Source organism: Elephas maximus, chromosome 1, assembly GCF_024166365.1.
Source record: "Elephas maximus indicus isolate mEleMax1 chromosome 1, mEleMax1 primary haplotype, whole genome shotgun sequence".
Lineage (NCBI taxonomy): Eukaryota > Metazoa > Chordata > Mammalia > Proboscidea > Elephantidae > Elephas > Elephas maximus.
In genome coordinates this window covers 147,619,216-147,635,983 of record NC_064819.1, presented here as the reverse complement: position 1 = coordinate 147,635,983, position 16,768 = coordinate 147,619,216, and the positions used below count along the sequence as shown (strand labels likewise).

The 16,768-nt window shown below is 38.4% G+C and overlaps 1 protein-coding gene across 5 annotated transcripts in view; it reads right to left on the bottom strand.

Annotated features, from left to right (window-relative positions):
* The window catches only part of LOC126083152 (cytochrome b5 reductase 4), a 107,349-nt gene that overhangs the window by 52,487 nt on the left and 38,094 nt on the right, over positions 1–16,768 (bottom strand). For 4 of the 5 annotated variants that reach the window (XR_007518729.1, XR_007518728.1, XM_049896554.1 and 1 more), the window contains exon 5: positions 8,395–8,424. The exons of the other annotated variant lie outside the window; for it this stretch is intronic. Coding sequence is in view for 2 of the 4 variants with exons in the window: in XM_049896554.1 (XP_049752511.1) it covers positions 8,395–8,424 (30 nt within the window). In the remaining 2 variants the exon portion in view is untranslated. The remainder of the gene's footprint in view (positions 1–8,394; positions 8,425–16,768) is intronic. 5 annotated transcript variants of the gene reach the window in all.

Sequence of the window (16,768 nt, the reverse complement as noted above, 5' to 3'; positions counted from 1 at the left end):
TCCCTCTTACAACAAAGACCCCAAAAATCAAGTAAAATTATTATATTTCTGACAAGCTAGGAGCCCTGAACATCAAAGCAAAAGTTAGAAAATGGACTGAGCGGCAGGGGGTAGGAGAGATGGTTTAGAAGCAGATAGGAGTTCCAGGACCTGAGTTGCTGGGACCCCTCAGGCACCACTCCCGAGAGCAGCTACGGCAGGCTGGGAGTGGCATTATCACCCCAGTTTCCTCAGGGAGAAGCAGCCAGCTGCACAGCCTACTCACACCTCCGGAACCAGAGAAGAACAGTGCTCTCGGCAAAAGCTAAGTACTTGCATACATTTTACTGTGCCTCCAGCCCCCAAGCCAGCTTCAGAGGCTGCTGATTTCCCTAGGCCTGAGAGAGGCCCTGTTGAGTGCCTGAAGCAATCCTCGCAGCCTTAGAGAAGGAATAAATTCGCATTGGGGGGGAAGATAATTTGCAGCTCCACTAACTGGGAGAGCTCCAGACAGAAGCGGCTCCTATCCAGACATAAATGTTTCATGGATGTTGAATGCTTTTCCCCCCTGGATGGCCCTGTGTGGGCCTATTTCAAGAGAATAGGCCCTTGTTGGCAGACTGCAACTGTTTCGGCTGCACAGTGGAGCAGTGGGTGATCAATGATTGACACCACTTTGCCTATTAAACAGGGTCCTCACCTAGCCACATCAGGGGCCTAAGGACTGGTGGCTCCACGCACATCAACCAGCCACCCGCGACACGGGTCCAAGGATAACTGGTACCTCCTAGTCTATGTGTAGAGACCACCCACCTGTACGCTCTAGGGAACAGGGATGCGCTTTCCTCAGAACTACTTGGGGGACGATTCTCAGCCCCCTGCCTTGTTCAGAGCGTGATCCCTTGCTGCAATCAGATGCCAGAACCTACACCAATCACCCCTGCCCTTCTAAGACTGTAGGACAGAGCCAGTACCACACACTTAATGACCAGCTACCTGGACACCTGAGCTGAATCCATACAAGAAAAGTGAAAGGACTCCTAGGCTCATATACCTGATAACAGCTATAACCACCTGGTGACAGGAAGTCAGAGCTTCAAAGATGAAACTATTCAACTACCTCAACTCAAGCAACCTATTTGGGCATACCAAAACAAAACAAAGCAAGAAGTTGGGATACAGTAACAAACATAAAATAAACTAATACAGTAACTTATAGATGGCTCGAAGACAAGTATCAAATCACATAAAGAAACACATTATGATCACTTCAACAAGCTCTGAAAAGACAGAATCAAGGGATCTCCTAGATGAAAGTGGTTTCCTGGAATTACCAGATGCAGAATACAAAAGATTAATATACAGAACTCTTCAAGACATCAGGAAGGGGATCAGGCAATAAGCAAAACAAGCCAAGGGACACAAAGACAAAACAGTTGAAGAAATTAAAAAGGTTATTCAAGAATGTAACGAAAAATAAGCTGCAAGAAACCAGAGAGAGACAGCAATCAGAAATTCAGAAGATTAACAATAAAATTACAGAATTAGACAATTCAGTACAAAGTCAGAGGAGCAGAACTGAGCAAGTGGAAGGCAGAATTGGTGAGCTTGAAGATAAAGCCCTTGGCACCAATGTATTTGAAGAAAAATCAGATAAAAGAATTTAAAGAAATGAAGAAATCTTAAGAATCATGTGAGACTCTATCAAGAGAAATAACCTAAGAGTGACTGGAGTACCAGAACAGGGAGGGATAACAGAAAATACAGAGAGAATGGCTGAAGATTCGTTGGCAGAAAACGTCCCTGATATCATGAAAGATGAGAAGATATCTATCCAAGATGCTCTTAAGAATGCCACAAAAGGTAGATTTTAGAAGAAAGTTACCAAGACATACTATAATCAAACTTGCCAAAACCAAAGATAAAGAGAGAATTTTAAGAGCAGCTAGGGAAAAATGAAAAGTCATCTACAAAGGACAATCAATAAGAATAAGCTCCAACCACTCCGCAGAAACCATGCAGGCAAGAAGGAAATGCGATGACTTATATAAACCACTGAAGGAAAAAAATTGCTAGCCAAGAATCACATATGAAGCAAAACTGTCTCTCAAATATGGAGATGAAATTCAGAAATCTCCAGATAAACAGAAGCTTAGAGAATTTGTAAAAACCACATCAAACTCCAAGAAATACTAAAGAGAGTTCTTTGGTTAGAAAATCAATAATATCAGGTATCAACCCAAGACTATAACACTAGACAGAGAAATCAGATGTCAACCCAGAAAGGGAAATCACAAAAATAAATCAAGATAAAAAATGCTCAAAACAGGGAAACAGTGATATTATTAAGTAAAAGAAGACAATATTAAAACAAGAAGGAAGAAATGCAGTCACATTATCTTTCAAATGGAGAGGAAGACAAGGCGATACAAAGAAATAAAAGTTAGGTTTAAACTTAGAAAAATAGGGGTAAATATCAAGTTAACCACAAAGGAGATTAACTATCCTACTCATCAAAATAAAACACAAGAAAAAAAAAGAGACTCAGTAGAAACAAAATCAACAAAAACGAGTAAGAGGAAAAGACAATATATAAACTACTCAATGCGAAAAATTAAGTGGGAAAAAGAAACTGTCAACAACACACAAAAAACACTAAACTCATACCTTTCCATAATTACGCTGAATGTAAATGGACTAAACACACCAAGAAAGAGACAGAGAGTGGCAGAATGGATAAAAAAAAAATGATCTGTCTAAATAGTGCCTACAAGAGACACACTTTAGACTCAGAGACACAAACTAACACTCAAAGGATAGAAAAAAATATATCAAGCAAACAACAATCAAAAAAGAGCAGGAGTGGCAATATTAACTTCTGACAAAATAGACTTTAAAGTTAAATTGACTATAAAGGATAAAGAAGGACACTATATAATGATTAAAAGGACAATATACCAGGAGGATATAACCATATTAAATATTTATGCACCAATGACAGGACTGCAAGATACATAAAACAAACTCTATCAGCATTGGTGAAAAGTGAGATAGACAGCTCCACAATTATAGTAGGAGACTTCACCACACCACTTTCGCTGAAGGACAGGACATCCAGAAAGAAGCTCAGTAAAGACACAGAAGATTTAAATGCCACGATCAACACACTTGACCTCATAGACATATACAGAACACTCCACCCAACAGAAGCCAAGTATACTTTCTTTTCTAGTGCACATGGAACATTCTCTAGAATAGACCACATATTAGGTCATGAAGCAAGCCTTGGCAGAATCCAAAACATCAAAATATTACAAAGCATCTTCTCTGACCATAAGGACATAAAAATAGAAATCAATAACAGAAAAAGCAGGGAAAAGAAATCAAACACTTGGAAACTGAAAAATACTCTGCTCAAAAAAGACTGGGTTATAGAAGACATTAAGGATGAAATAATCTTCACAGAATCCAATGAGAATGAAAACACTTCCTATCAGAACCTTTAGGACATAGCAAAAGTGGTGCTCAGAGGTCAGTGCATATCAATAAATGAATTATCCCTTCAACTTGAACAAATACAAAGAAAGCAGCAAGAAAACTTGAGGCACCAGAAGAAAGCAAATAATAAAAATTAGAGCAGAATTAAATGAAATAGAAAACAGAAAAACAACTGAAAGAATTAACGAGACCAAAAGCCGGTTCTTTGAAAAAATAAACAAAATTGATAAACCATTGGCCAAACTGACAAAAGAAAAAGCGGAGAGGAAGCAAATAACCCAAATAAGAAATGAGATGGGGGACAGTACAACAGACCCAACTGAAATTAAAAGAACCATATCAGATTACTATGAAAAATTGTGCTCTAACAAATTTGAAAACCTAGAAGAAATGGATGAATTCCTAGAAACATACTACCTACCTAAACTAACACAAACAGAGGTAGAACAACTAAGTAGACCCATAACAAAAGAAGAGATTGAAAAGGTAATCAAAAAACTCCCAACAAAAAAAAAAGCCCTGGCCAGGATGGCTTCAATGCAGAGTTCCACCAAACTTTCAGAGAAGAGTTAACACCACTACTACTAAAGGCATTTCAAAGCAGAGAAAAGGACAAAATACTCCAAACTCATTCTACAAAGCCAGCATATCCCTGATACCAAAACCAGGTAAAGACACCACAAAGAAAATTACACACCTACCATGAGTTGGAATTGACTCGATGGCAGTGGGTTTGGTTTTTTTGGTTATAACTCTCACGAACTTAGATGCAAAAATCCTCAACAAAATTCTAGCCAATAGAATTCAACAACATATCAAAAAAATAATTCACCATGACCAAGTGGGATTCATACCAGCTATGCAGGGATGGTGCAACATTAGAAAAACAATTAATGTAATCCGTCATATACATAAAACAAAAGACAACAACATGATTTTATCAATTGATGCAGAAAAGAGATTTGACAAAGTTCAATACCCATTCATGATAAAAAACTCTCAGCAAAATAGAAGGAAAATTCCTCAACGTAATAACAGGCATTTCTACAAAGCCAACAGCCAACATCATCCTAAATGGAGAGAGTCTGAAAGCATTCCCCTTGAGACTGGGAATCAGACAAGGATGCCCTTTAACATCACTCTTATTCAACATTGTGCTGGAGGTCCTAACCAGAGCAATTAGGCTAGAGAAAGAAATAACGGGCATCCAGATTGGTAAGGAAGAAGTAAAAGTATCTCTATGTGTAGATGACATGATCTTATACACAGAAAACCCTAAGGAATCCTCAAGAAAACTACTGAAACTAATAGAAGAATTCAGCACAGAATCAGGATACAAGATAAACATACAAAAATCACTTGGATTCCTCTACACCAAGAAGAAGAATATCGAGGAGGAAATCATCAAATCAATACCATTTACAGTAGCCCCCAAGAAGATAAAATACTTAGGAATAAATCTTACCAGAGATGTAAAAGACCTATACAAAGAAAACTACAAGACACTACCTCAAGAATCCAAAGGAGACCTATAATAAAAAAAAGAAAACAAATTTTTTTTTGAGACCTATATAAGCAGAAAAACATACCTTGCTCATGGATAGGAAGACTGAACATTGCAAAAATGTCTATTCTACCAAAAGCCATCCATAGGTACAATGCAATTCCAATCCAAATTCCAACAACATTTTTTAATGAGATGGAGAAACAAATCACCAGCTTCATATGGAAGGGAAAGAGGCCTGGAATAAGTAAAGCATTATTGAAAAAGAAGAACAAAGTGGTAGGCCTCACTCCACCTGATTTTAGAACCTATTATATCGCCACAGTAGCCAAAACAGCCTGGTACTGGTACAACAAAAGATACATTGACCAATGGAACAGAATTGAGAATCCAGACAAAAATCCATCCACACATGAGTAGCTGATATTTGACAAAGGCCCAAAGTCAGTTAAAAGGGGAAAAGATAGTCTCTTTAACAAATGGTGCTGGCATAACTGGATATCCGTCTGCAAAAAAATGAAATAAGACCCATACCTCACACCATGCACAAAAACTAACTCAAAATGGATCAAAGACCTAAATATAAAATCTAAAATGATAAAGATCATGGAAGAAAAAATAGGGACAATGCTAGGAGCCTTAATACATTGCATAAACAGTATACCAAGCATTATTAACAATATAGAAGCGAAACTAGATAACTGGGAGCTCCTAAAAATCAAACACCTATGCTCATCCAAGGACTTCACCAAAAGAGTAAAAAGATTACCTACAGACTGGGAAAAAGTTTTTAGTATGACATTGCTATCAGCGCTTGATCTCTAAAACCTACATGATACTGCAAAAACTCAACTACAAAAAGACAAATAACCTGATTAAAAATGGGCAAAAGATATGAACAGGCACTTCACTAACGAAGACATTCAGGCGGCGAACAGATACATGAGGAAATGCTCACAATCATTAGCCATTACAGAAATGCAAATCAAAACTACAATGAGATACCATCTTGCTCCAACAAGGCTGGCATTAATCCAAAAAACACAAAATAATAAATGCTGGAGAGGTTGTGGAGAGACTGGAACACTTATACTGCCGGTGGGAATGTAAGATGGTACAAACACTTTTGAAATCAATTTGGCACTTCTTTAAAAGGCTAGAAATAGAACTACCATAAGATCCAGCAATCCCACTCCTTGGAATATATCCTAGAGAAATAAGAGCCATTACACGAACAGATATATGCATACCCGTGTTCACTGCAGCACTGTTTACAATAGCAAAAAGATGGAAGCAACCGAGGTGCCCATCAACGGATGAATGGATAAATTAATTATGGTATATTCAACACAATGGAATCCTACACATCGATGAAGAACAATGATGAATCTATGAAACACTGCATAACATGGAGGAACCTGGAACGCATTATGCTGAGTGAAATGAGTCAGTTGCAAAAGGACAAATATTGTATAAGACCATTATTTTATGAACTTGAGAAACAGTTTAAACAGAGAAGAAAATATTCTTTGATGGTTTCAAGAGGAGGGAGGGAGGGAAAGGCGTTTTCACTAGTTAGATAGTAGATTAAGAATTATTTTAGGTGAAGGCAAAGGCAACACACAATAGAGGAGAGGTCAGCACAACTGGACTAAACCAAAAGCAAAGAAGTCTCCTGAATACACTGAACGCTTCGAAGGTCAGTGTAGCAGGGGTGGGGGTTTGGGGACCATGGTTTCAGGGGACATCTAAGTCAATTGGCATAATAAAATCTATTAAGATAACATTCTGCATCTCACTTTGGAGAGTGGCATCTGCGGTCTTAAACACTAGTAAGTGGCCATATATGTTGCATCAGTTGGTCTGAATCTACCTGGAACAAAGGAGAATGAAGAACACCAAAGACACGAGGTAATTATGAGCCCAAGAGACAGAAAGGGCCACATAAATCAGAGACTACATCAGTCTGAGACCAGAAGAACTAGATGGTATCTGGCCACAACCGATGACTGCTCTGACAGGGAACACAACAGAGAACCCCTGAGAGCAGTGGGATGCAGACCCCAAATTCTCGTAAAAAGAGCAGACTTAATGGTCTGACTGAGATTAGAAGGACCCCAATGGTCATGGTCCCCTGAGTCTTTGTTAGCCCAAGACAGGAACCATTCCCAAAGCCAACTCTTCAGACATGGATTAGACTGGACAATGAGATAGAAAATGATACTGGTGAAGACTGAGATTCTTGGATCAAGTAGACACATGAGACTATGTTGGCATCTTCTGTCTGGAGGGGAGCTGGGAGTCAGAAGCTGGCCGAATGGACTAGAAAAGAGAGGAGGGAAGGAGTGTACTGTCTCATTAGGGGCAGAGCAATTAGTAGTATATAGCAAGGTGTGTATAAATTTTAGTACACAATATTGACTTGATTTGTAAACTTTCACTTAAAGCACAATAAAAATTAAAACAAAAAAAAGTCAGTCATCAGTTTAGGCCTCATTTACATAATCAGGCCCTCATTTAATGCAATGTTATACCATACAAACAACTTCAGTTGTTATCACATATAAAATCAATTTGTCTACAATAGACTATTTTCTCTAGCTAAAAAATGTCATTCATTTGGTAATCTAGCTTGTTAGTTGAATTTCTATAACTTTCTTCTGCAAAGAGAAAAAAAAATATTTCTATCTTATACTAATATAGTTCAATCAGAGCATCTCTATGCATTTCAAATGGGTCAGTACTGACTGCCACTCCCAAACTTTATTTTTTGGGGGGGCGGGGGTTGGGGGAGGTAGCAATGCCATTCCTAATTCCAAGTCATACTCAATGTCTGAGGAAGCCAAAACCATTCAACCCAAAGAAGAGTGGGCTACTAGGCTACTCAGCATCTACATTCAAACACTGGAGGTAAGGCCAAGTGCTTGAATGACTTGACTAGTTCAGTCTTACTTCAGAGGGTAGAACTCCTAATTACTTGAAGCTGAGGGCACTTGTTCAGGAATATCATAGATGGAACTACTATATGAGTAACTGTTGGAGTAAGAGACCTACAGACCAAACCCCAAACCTGCTGCTGTCTAGTTAATTCCAACTCAAAGTGACCCTATACGGCAGAGTAGAACTGCCCCATAGGGTTTCCAAGGCTGTAAATCTTTACGCAAGCAAACTGCCACATCTTTCTCCTCCAGAGCGGCTGGGGGGTTTGAACCGCGAACCTCTTGGTTAGCAGCTGACTGCTTTAACCACTGTGCCATCGGGGCTCCCAAAGGTCTATAAAGTTCGGTCAAATTCTCTAAGTTTGGGCAAATATAGGGATATCTTTATACCCCAGCCAACTCTATGAAGCAATATTATACATAATACAAAAAATAAATACAGTTCATTTTTTACTATAAATTTATAAGACTTACCATTTAAGACTTTCTTTTCCTCGCGATAGTCTATAGTGATTTAGAAAAAAAAAAATTCAAATAAGAATACTATAACATCAACAGTGTAATAGCATATATTATTGATTTAAAGATAACAGCCCTTCTCTCTTGAAGGGCTTTTTTCTAAAGCCACAGGAGGACAATAAGACTAATAAATAGATGGTCTTTGTTTCAAATAGGTAATTTTAATCTCTGAAGACTGCCAGACCATTTCTCCAGGTGTCTGTCTCCCATTTCACTGGGCTTTTTCCTCCTTCTTTGGTGATTATTTTCTCATTAACATATTGGTTTATTCTCTCACTCTCTTCAGAGAGAAGATAAAAATCCAAGTTTTGTCCACGTTATCATATTTTAAATTCATCTAATCAGAATTTATTAGATTACACCTAAAAAAAATGAAACATATATACGACATTATACATATACACAAACCAAAGCAAGGTATCTTATCTTTCTCTTTTTTTATTGAGGTCAGTACTTGAAATGATAGTTGCTACTCCAAGTTTCAGTGGCCAAAATACTGAAAATATGTTAAAACTGTCACACCTTAGTGTTACAACCCAGAAAAAATATAACAGCTATTTTCTTCCAGGATGGCAGATGTGTCACAAATCTATAGTGTATCTTGATATCCACATTATGGTCAAAATAAACTTGTCTGCAAGTTATCAGAATTTAAAGAAAAGGAAGATAGAATGACAAGTTAATCAAACAGCTAAGCAGTCAAACTGAAAGCTATCACTTGTCAAGCTGACATCACACTGTCTTTACAGGAAAAAAAAAAAAAAACTAACGTACTTAAATCAAAGTTTTCAAGTAATTTTTTGTATTGATTTTTAATCAACCAGAGATCCCATAATTACCTCCACCTCAATCACCCATCACAAAATAATCATGATTAAGGAGGCCAGATAACCATCCTTTGTTTTTTCCTGTTCTACTGAAATAATTTAATAGCTGAAAGAAATCTTAACAACATGCAGCAAATTATCATTTGTTCCTCACGTAAAGACTGAAAATAAGAGAAAAGGACTTGAATGAAATCTACAGCTCTTTAGCAGCAAAGCCAAGGTTAGACTTCATCTCCCCTGAAACTCAGCCCCATTTTTTTCATAATACACCAAAACAAAACAAAACAAAAAACCCAAACTCGTTGCCTTCAAGTCGATTCCGACTCGTAGCAACCTTATAGGCCACAGCAGAATTGCCCCATAGGGTTTCCAGGGAACAGCTGGTGGATTTGAACTGCCGGTGGATTTGAACTGCCAACCTTTTGGTTAGCAGCAAAGCTCTTAACCACTGCGCTATCAGTGTTCTAATATGCCACTGCTACAGTGAATATGGAAACCCTGGTGGTGTAGTGGTTAAGAGCTACAGCTACCAACTGAAAGATCGGGAGTTAGAATCCACCATGCACTCTTTAGAAACCATACAGGGCAGTTCTGCTCTGTCCTATAGGGTCCCTATGAGTTAGAATTGACTCGATGGCATTGGGATTTTTTTTTTTTTTTTTTTGAGTGAGTACTTCCTGAAAGAACACAGAACCTAAAAACGATTTAAATTATACTTTAATATGAGCTTTGTTTATCAACTGACAAATAAAATTCAGTTATTAGAGTTTTCAAGGGATCACTGATGTCCCTCCTTGGTCACTTACTTTTATGCAGCCAGTTTCATCTGTCTTTATTAATGCAGTTGTGATTATTTGTTTTATCTCAGAACAAACAGTAAATTCACTGTAACACAATAAGTTATATCTATTTTCAATATACAACATGGCTGGCAGTTTAATAAATCTCATTTATCATGCAAAACAATTTGTTTTTATCTAAAAGGCTCCCGGATTTTGAAAAATTGTCCAAGGAAACTTGTTTCTAGGAAAAAAAAATGTTATCTCATGTAATTACATTCTGTCTGACATGAGTTGATCAGACTCTGTCAGAACTTTCTGGATTCAGCTAAATTCGTTTTTTTTTTTTTTTCTCTGAGTCTTTCTTAAATACAAGAAGTACTAATAGGAAGACAATTTCCACTTAAATGATCTGAACTACCTTCAAAAACTCTACTAGTCTACTTTTGTTAACTCTTTCAAACGCTGAGTCGTAGAAATAGAAAAGACTATTTACTATTAAGCGTATTTATATCAGAATGATTTTAATCACGAGTTACTTTCCTTCCTGAAGGGAAATCTGATATTCTGTATTGATAACTAATTCCATCACACTGTTGGTTTATGGTCAATAGAATTCCTACTTTCTCATAATGTTGGTTAAACTGCATTACTCTGGTACGAGCCTCTGCTTTCCAGAGGTCAGAGTCATTTAGAAGGCTATGGCTGTGTCCTATAAGGGATTTTGCTCTACTCTCCCTTGGCAAGAGGGCTGAGCGAGGAATTTTAATTGTGACCCCAATCTAGGTTACAGCTGGAGCTGAAAGAGGGTCCCCTGGGAAAACGAAAGTAGGAAAAATTCTGTTTAATTTACAATTATGGTAATTTCTTTCAATAAATATCTGTTGATCATCATCCTAATAGAGATAATGACATAATATGAAACCATATGGAGAAAAAGTCAGAAAAATAAGAACACATATTTTCAATTTGCTTATACATGCATAAAGATAAATTGGAAGGATTCACAAAACAGCTAGTAATATAATTACCTTCATGTGTGCATATAAGGGAGGAAAAGGTATATGTGAGACAGAAGTATGACAAGTGGACTTGTCATTCTTGAATCATGTGAATGCATTACTTATTCAAAAAATTAAATAAACTGGATTAAAAATAAAAAGCTATATTTTTAATACTGTGCAATAAATGCTGTAAAAGTGGTATGTAGAAGGTGTTACAGAAGTACAAAGGAGGGGCATCTCTATCTGGAAGGAGTTTGAAAGGACTTCACTGAGAAAGTAATATTTTAGCTGTTTTGAAAATGTGTAGGCATTTGTCCCAGCACACGTCTGTCAGTTTGCCATACCGTGGTAGCATACGTGTTGCTGTGATACTGGAGCTATGCCACCTGTATTTCAAATACCAGCAGGGTCACACATGGTGGACAGGTTTCAGCTGAGTTCCAGACTAAGAGAGACTAGGAAGAAGGGTCTGATGGTCTACTTCTGAAAAAACTGGCCAGTCAAAACCTTAGGAACAGCAGCGGAACACTGTCTGATACAGTGCCAGAAGATGAGCCCCACAGTTTGGAGGGAACTCAAAACACAACTGGGGAAGAGCAGCCTCCTCAAAGCAGAGTCAACCATAACGTTGTAGATGGAGTCAAGCTTCTAGGATCTACATTTGCTGATGTGGTGCAACTCAAAACGAGAAGAAATAGCTGCAAACCTCCATAAATAATCAAGATGTGAAATGTACAAAGTATGAATCTAGGAAAACTGAAAGCTGTCAAAAATGCAATGGGATGCATAAAAATTGATATCCTATGTCATGGATTGAATTATGTCCCCCCAAAAATTTGTGTATGAATTTGGCTAGGCCATGATTCCCAGTATTGTGTGATTTTCCTGTATGTTGTAAATCCTGCCTCCATGATGTTAAGGAGGATGGGCAGCAGTTGTATTAGTGAGGCAGGACTCAATCTACAGGATTGGATTGTGTCTTAAGGCAATCTCTTGAGATATAAGAGACAGAAGTGAGCAAAGAGACAGGGGGACCTCATACCACCAAAAAAGCAGTGTCGGGATCAGGGGCATCCTTTGAACCCGGGGTCGCTGTGCGGAGGAGTTCTTAGTCCAGGGGAACACTGATGAGAAGGCCAACATAAAGATAAAGTCTTCCCCTGGAGCTGACACCCTGAGTTTGGACTTTTAGCCTACTTTACTGTGAGGAAATAAATTTTACTTTGTTAATGCCATCCACTTATGATATTTCTGTTATGGCGGCACTAGATGACTAAGACATCCTAGGCATCAATGAACTGAAATGGACTAGTACTGGCCATTCTGAATCATACAACCACATAATCTACTATGTTGGGAATGACAAATTGAAGAGGAATGGTGTTGCATTTATTATCAAAAAGAACATTTCAAGATCTATTCTAAAATGCAACGCTGTCAGTGATAGGACAATATCCATACGCCTACAAGGAAGACCAGTTAATATGACAATTATTCAAATTTATGCATCAACCACTAATGCCAAAGATGAGGAAACTGAAGATTTTTACCAATGTCTGCAGTATGAAATTGATCAAACGTGCAATCGAGATGCACTGATAATTACTAGTGACTGGAAGGCGAAAGTTGCAAACAAAAAAAGAAGGACTGGTAGTTGGAGAATAAAGGCCTTGGTGATAGAAGCAACGCTGGAGATCGCATGACAGACTTATTCATTGCAAACACCTTTTTTCAACAACATGAACGGTGCCTATATACGTGAACCTCTCCGAATGGGATACACAGGAATCAAACTGACCACATCTGTGGAAAGAGATGATGGAAAATACCATCACTCAGAAAGAGGCCATGGGCCAGCATGGAACAGACCATCAATTGCTTACACGCAAGTTTAAGTTGAAATTGAAGAAAATTAAAACAAGTCCACGAGAACCAAAATATGACTTTGAGTATATCCCACCTGAATCTGGAGACCATCTCTAGAATGTATTTGACACATTGAACACTAATGACCAAAGACCAGACGAGTTCTGGAATGACATCCAGGGTACCATACATGAAGAAAGCAAAAAGTCATTAAAAGACAGGAAAGAAAGAAAAGACCAAAATGGATGTCAGAAGAGACTCTGAAACTTGCTCTTAAACTTAAAGTAGCTAAAGTAAATAGAAGAAATGAAGTAAAAGAGCTGAAGAGAAGACTTCAAAGGGTGGCTCGAGAAGACAAAGTATTATAATGAAATGTGAAAAGACCTGGAGTTAGAAAATCAAAAGGGAAGAACATGCTCAGCATTTCTCAAGCTGAAAGAACAGAAAAAAATTCAAGCCTCGAGTTGCAATATTGAAGGATTCTACGGGCAAAATATTGAACAATGCAGGAAGTATCAAAGGAAGATGGAAGGAATACACAGAGTCACTCCACCGAAAAGAACTGGTTGACATTCGGCCATTTCAGGAGGTAGCATATAATCAAGAATCAATGATACTGAAGGAAGAAGTACAAGCTGCACTGAAAGCACTGAGGAAAAACAAGGCTCCAGGATTGACAGAATACCAATTGAGACGTTTCAACAAACAGATGAAGCACTGGAGGTGCTCACTCTTCTATGTCAAGAAATTTGGAAGACAGCTACCTGGCCAACCGACTGGAAGAGGTACATATTTGTGCCTATTCCAAAGAACGGCGATCAGAGTGTGTAAATTACTGAACAATGCATTAATATCACATGCATGCAAGTAAAATTTTGTTGAAGACCATTCAAAAGTGTTTGCTGCAGTACAATGACAGGGAACTGCCAGAAATTCAAGCTGGATTCAGAAGACGACATGGAATGAGGGATATCATTGCTGATGTTAGTTGGATCTTGGCTGAAAGCAGAGAACATCAGAAACACATTGCCTGTGTTTTATTGACTACGCAAAGGCATTCAACTGCGAATCGTGACAAATTATAGATAATATTGTGAAGAATGGGAATTTCAGAACACTTAATTGTGCTCATACAAAACCTGTACATAGACCAAGGGGCAGTCCTTCAAACAGAACACAGGGATAATGCATGGTTCAAAATCAGGAAATGTGTGTGTCAGCATTGTTTGCTTTCACCATATTTATTCAACCTACATGCTGAGCAAATAATCCAAGACGCTGGCTATAGGAAGAAGAACATGGCATCAGGATTGGTGGAAGGCTCATTAACCACCTGCAATAGGCAGATGATACAACCTTGCTTAATGAAAGTGACAAAGACTTGCAGCACTTACTGATGAAGGTCAAAGACTACAGCCTTCATTATGGATTACACCTCAACATAAAGAAAACAAAAATCTTCACAACCGGACCAAAAAGCAACATCATGACAAATGGAGAAAAGATTGAAGCTGAGGATTTCATCTTTCTTGGATCCACACTCAATGTCATGAAAGCAGCAGTCAAGAAATCAAACGCTGTACTGCACTGGGCAAATCTGCTGCATAAGACCTGTTTAAAGTGTTGAAAAGCAAAGACATCACTTTGAGGACTATGGTACACTTGACCCAAGCCATGATATTTTCAGCTATGCATGCAAAAGCTGGATAAGAAATAAAGAAGACGAAAGAAGAAACGTTAACTCTGAATCATGGTGTTGGGGAAGAACACTGAATATATCATGGACTTCTTAAAGAACAAACAAGTCTGTCTTGGAAGAAGTATGGTCAGAGTGTTCCTTGGAAGCGAGGATGGCGAGAATTCTTCTCACGTACTTTGGACACGTTATCAGGAGGGACCAGTCCCTGGAGAAGGACATTATGCTTGGTAAGGTAGAGGGTCAGTGAAAAAGAGGAGGACCCTGAACAAGATGGATTAACACAATGGCTACAACAACGGGCTGAGACAAAGCAACAACTGTGACAGTGGCACAGAACCTGGCAGTGTTTCGTTGTGCTGTATGTAGGGTTCCTATGAGTTGGAACTGAATTGACGGAATCTAACAATAGGCATTTGTCTGGAGTCCCTGAAGAAAAGCATTTTAGGAAGGAAAGTGTTGAGCATTTAGATTTGAAAGTTTTATCTTTATGTGACAGCAATATATTTCATCTCCCTTTCTCACTCCAAAATACTGCGATCATGTAAACATCAGATATGAGGTCAATCTTGTTAGCAGGGGTCTTTTTCACAAAGTCCAAAATTTACTACTCTATGCTCCCTTGAGTGCCTTAGCCTTGGCAGAAGACTCCTTGGCTCCTGTTTTTATCTAGGAATTTCTCCTTATCTCTAAACTGAACTCCTCGTAACACAATACAGGCCTAATTCTTGTTTTTGTTTCAAAAGTTACACACTCATTTCTCATGGTGTCACAACAGGAATTAATGCACTCTTTGGATCCTGGTATATGTGTGCCATCCCAAGCTCTATAGATGCACCCTTGCCTGGGACATCCCAGAAAGCTGTCCGCTACCTACATACCAGCTTAACATATATATGCTACTAATACCATCACTAAAAGGAGAAGAAAAATTTTTCTTTTATCATTATTGATACATCTTTCTAAAGCATAACACAAACCACAATACCTTTTAAACAAAGGACTATAATTGGCACAATTGACTCTGCTTGATAATATCCCACTAGTATTTTGTTTTATAAAAGTCTGTCAGCTTTTCCATTTTCTTCCTAGGATGTCTAGGCATTTCATCACCCCTATGCTAAAACCCACTGCTGCTGAATCGATTCTAACTCACAGTGACCCTACAGGACGAGAGCAATCGCCCCGCAGTTTCCAAGGCTGTAATCTTTAAGGAAGCAGACTGCCACATCTTTCTCCCGTGGAGCTGTTGATGACTTCGAACTTCCAACCTTTCAGTTAGCAGCTAAGTGCTAATCACTGTGCTACCAGAGCTCCTTATCCCCATGTTAGAAACCACCAAATAAATTGAAAACCAACCTCCCACAACTTCCCAATTGTGGGATATCCTTGAAACAGCAATTCTGGATACCCTGCATTGGGCTCTGGAAGGTCACCTCATCTAAAAAACAGTTTCAGGGATTTTATACTGAAAGGAGTCCATGTGCAAAATGCCTTTCCAATATATTCACTGCCCCTCATGTCAAGAACATTCTCCTTTCATCTTCTACTTCATCTAGGAGCTTTAATTGTAGGGTAAACATATGCCCCGGTTTGCAGAGTTACAGTTTTCCCTTTGCTGTCCCAGTATAATTAATAATAGAGTCCTCTTTCACTCTCATAAGTGCTGTGGTTTGAATAATTACATGGTTGCCTTATCTATCAGTAAGTCTCAGGTCAGCAGAGTTGCTGACCAATCCCTGCCTAAAGATGAAAGGTATAAGAGGTTCTGTTAAAATAACACTTTACCTTTATTATCATGTATATTTCTTACCTCTGACACATTAAATCTATCTCCTTGGTTTCTTTGTCTCCTTACATGGTCTTTTGGGTCTGGGAACCCGGATTTCAGGCTGTATGTTTCTAGACCTTACCCAGTACTTGACCCAAACCACTGCTTATTCTGTCTGACTTTCAATCTTTGCAAGTATTTCAAGGCTCCACTGTTACAAAGTCCGAATTCATTTACTCACAATCAAAGCTTTTCTGATCTGTAAAATTCTTGTCTTTGCTTCCCAATGCTTTACCAAGTTTTCTCATGTCATATGATCAATGCCTTACAAGTTGTCTCACATGCTGCTGTTCTCACCTCATTAACACACCCATGATCCTAAAAGA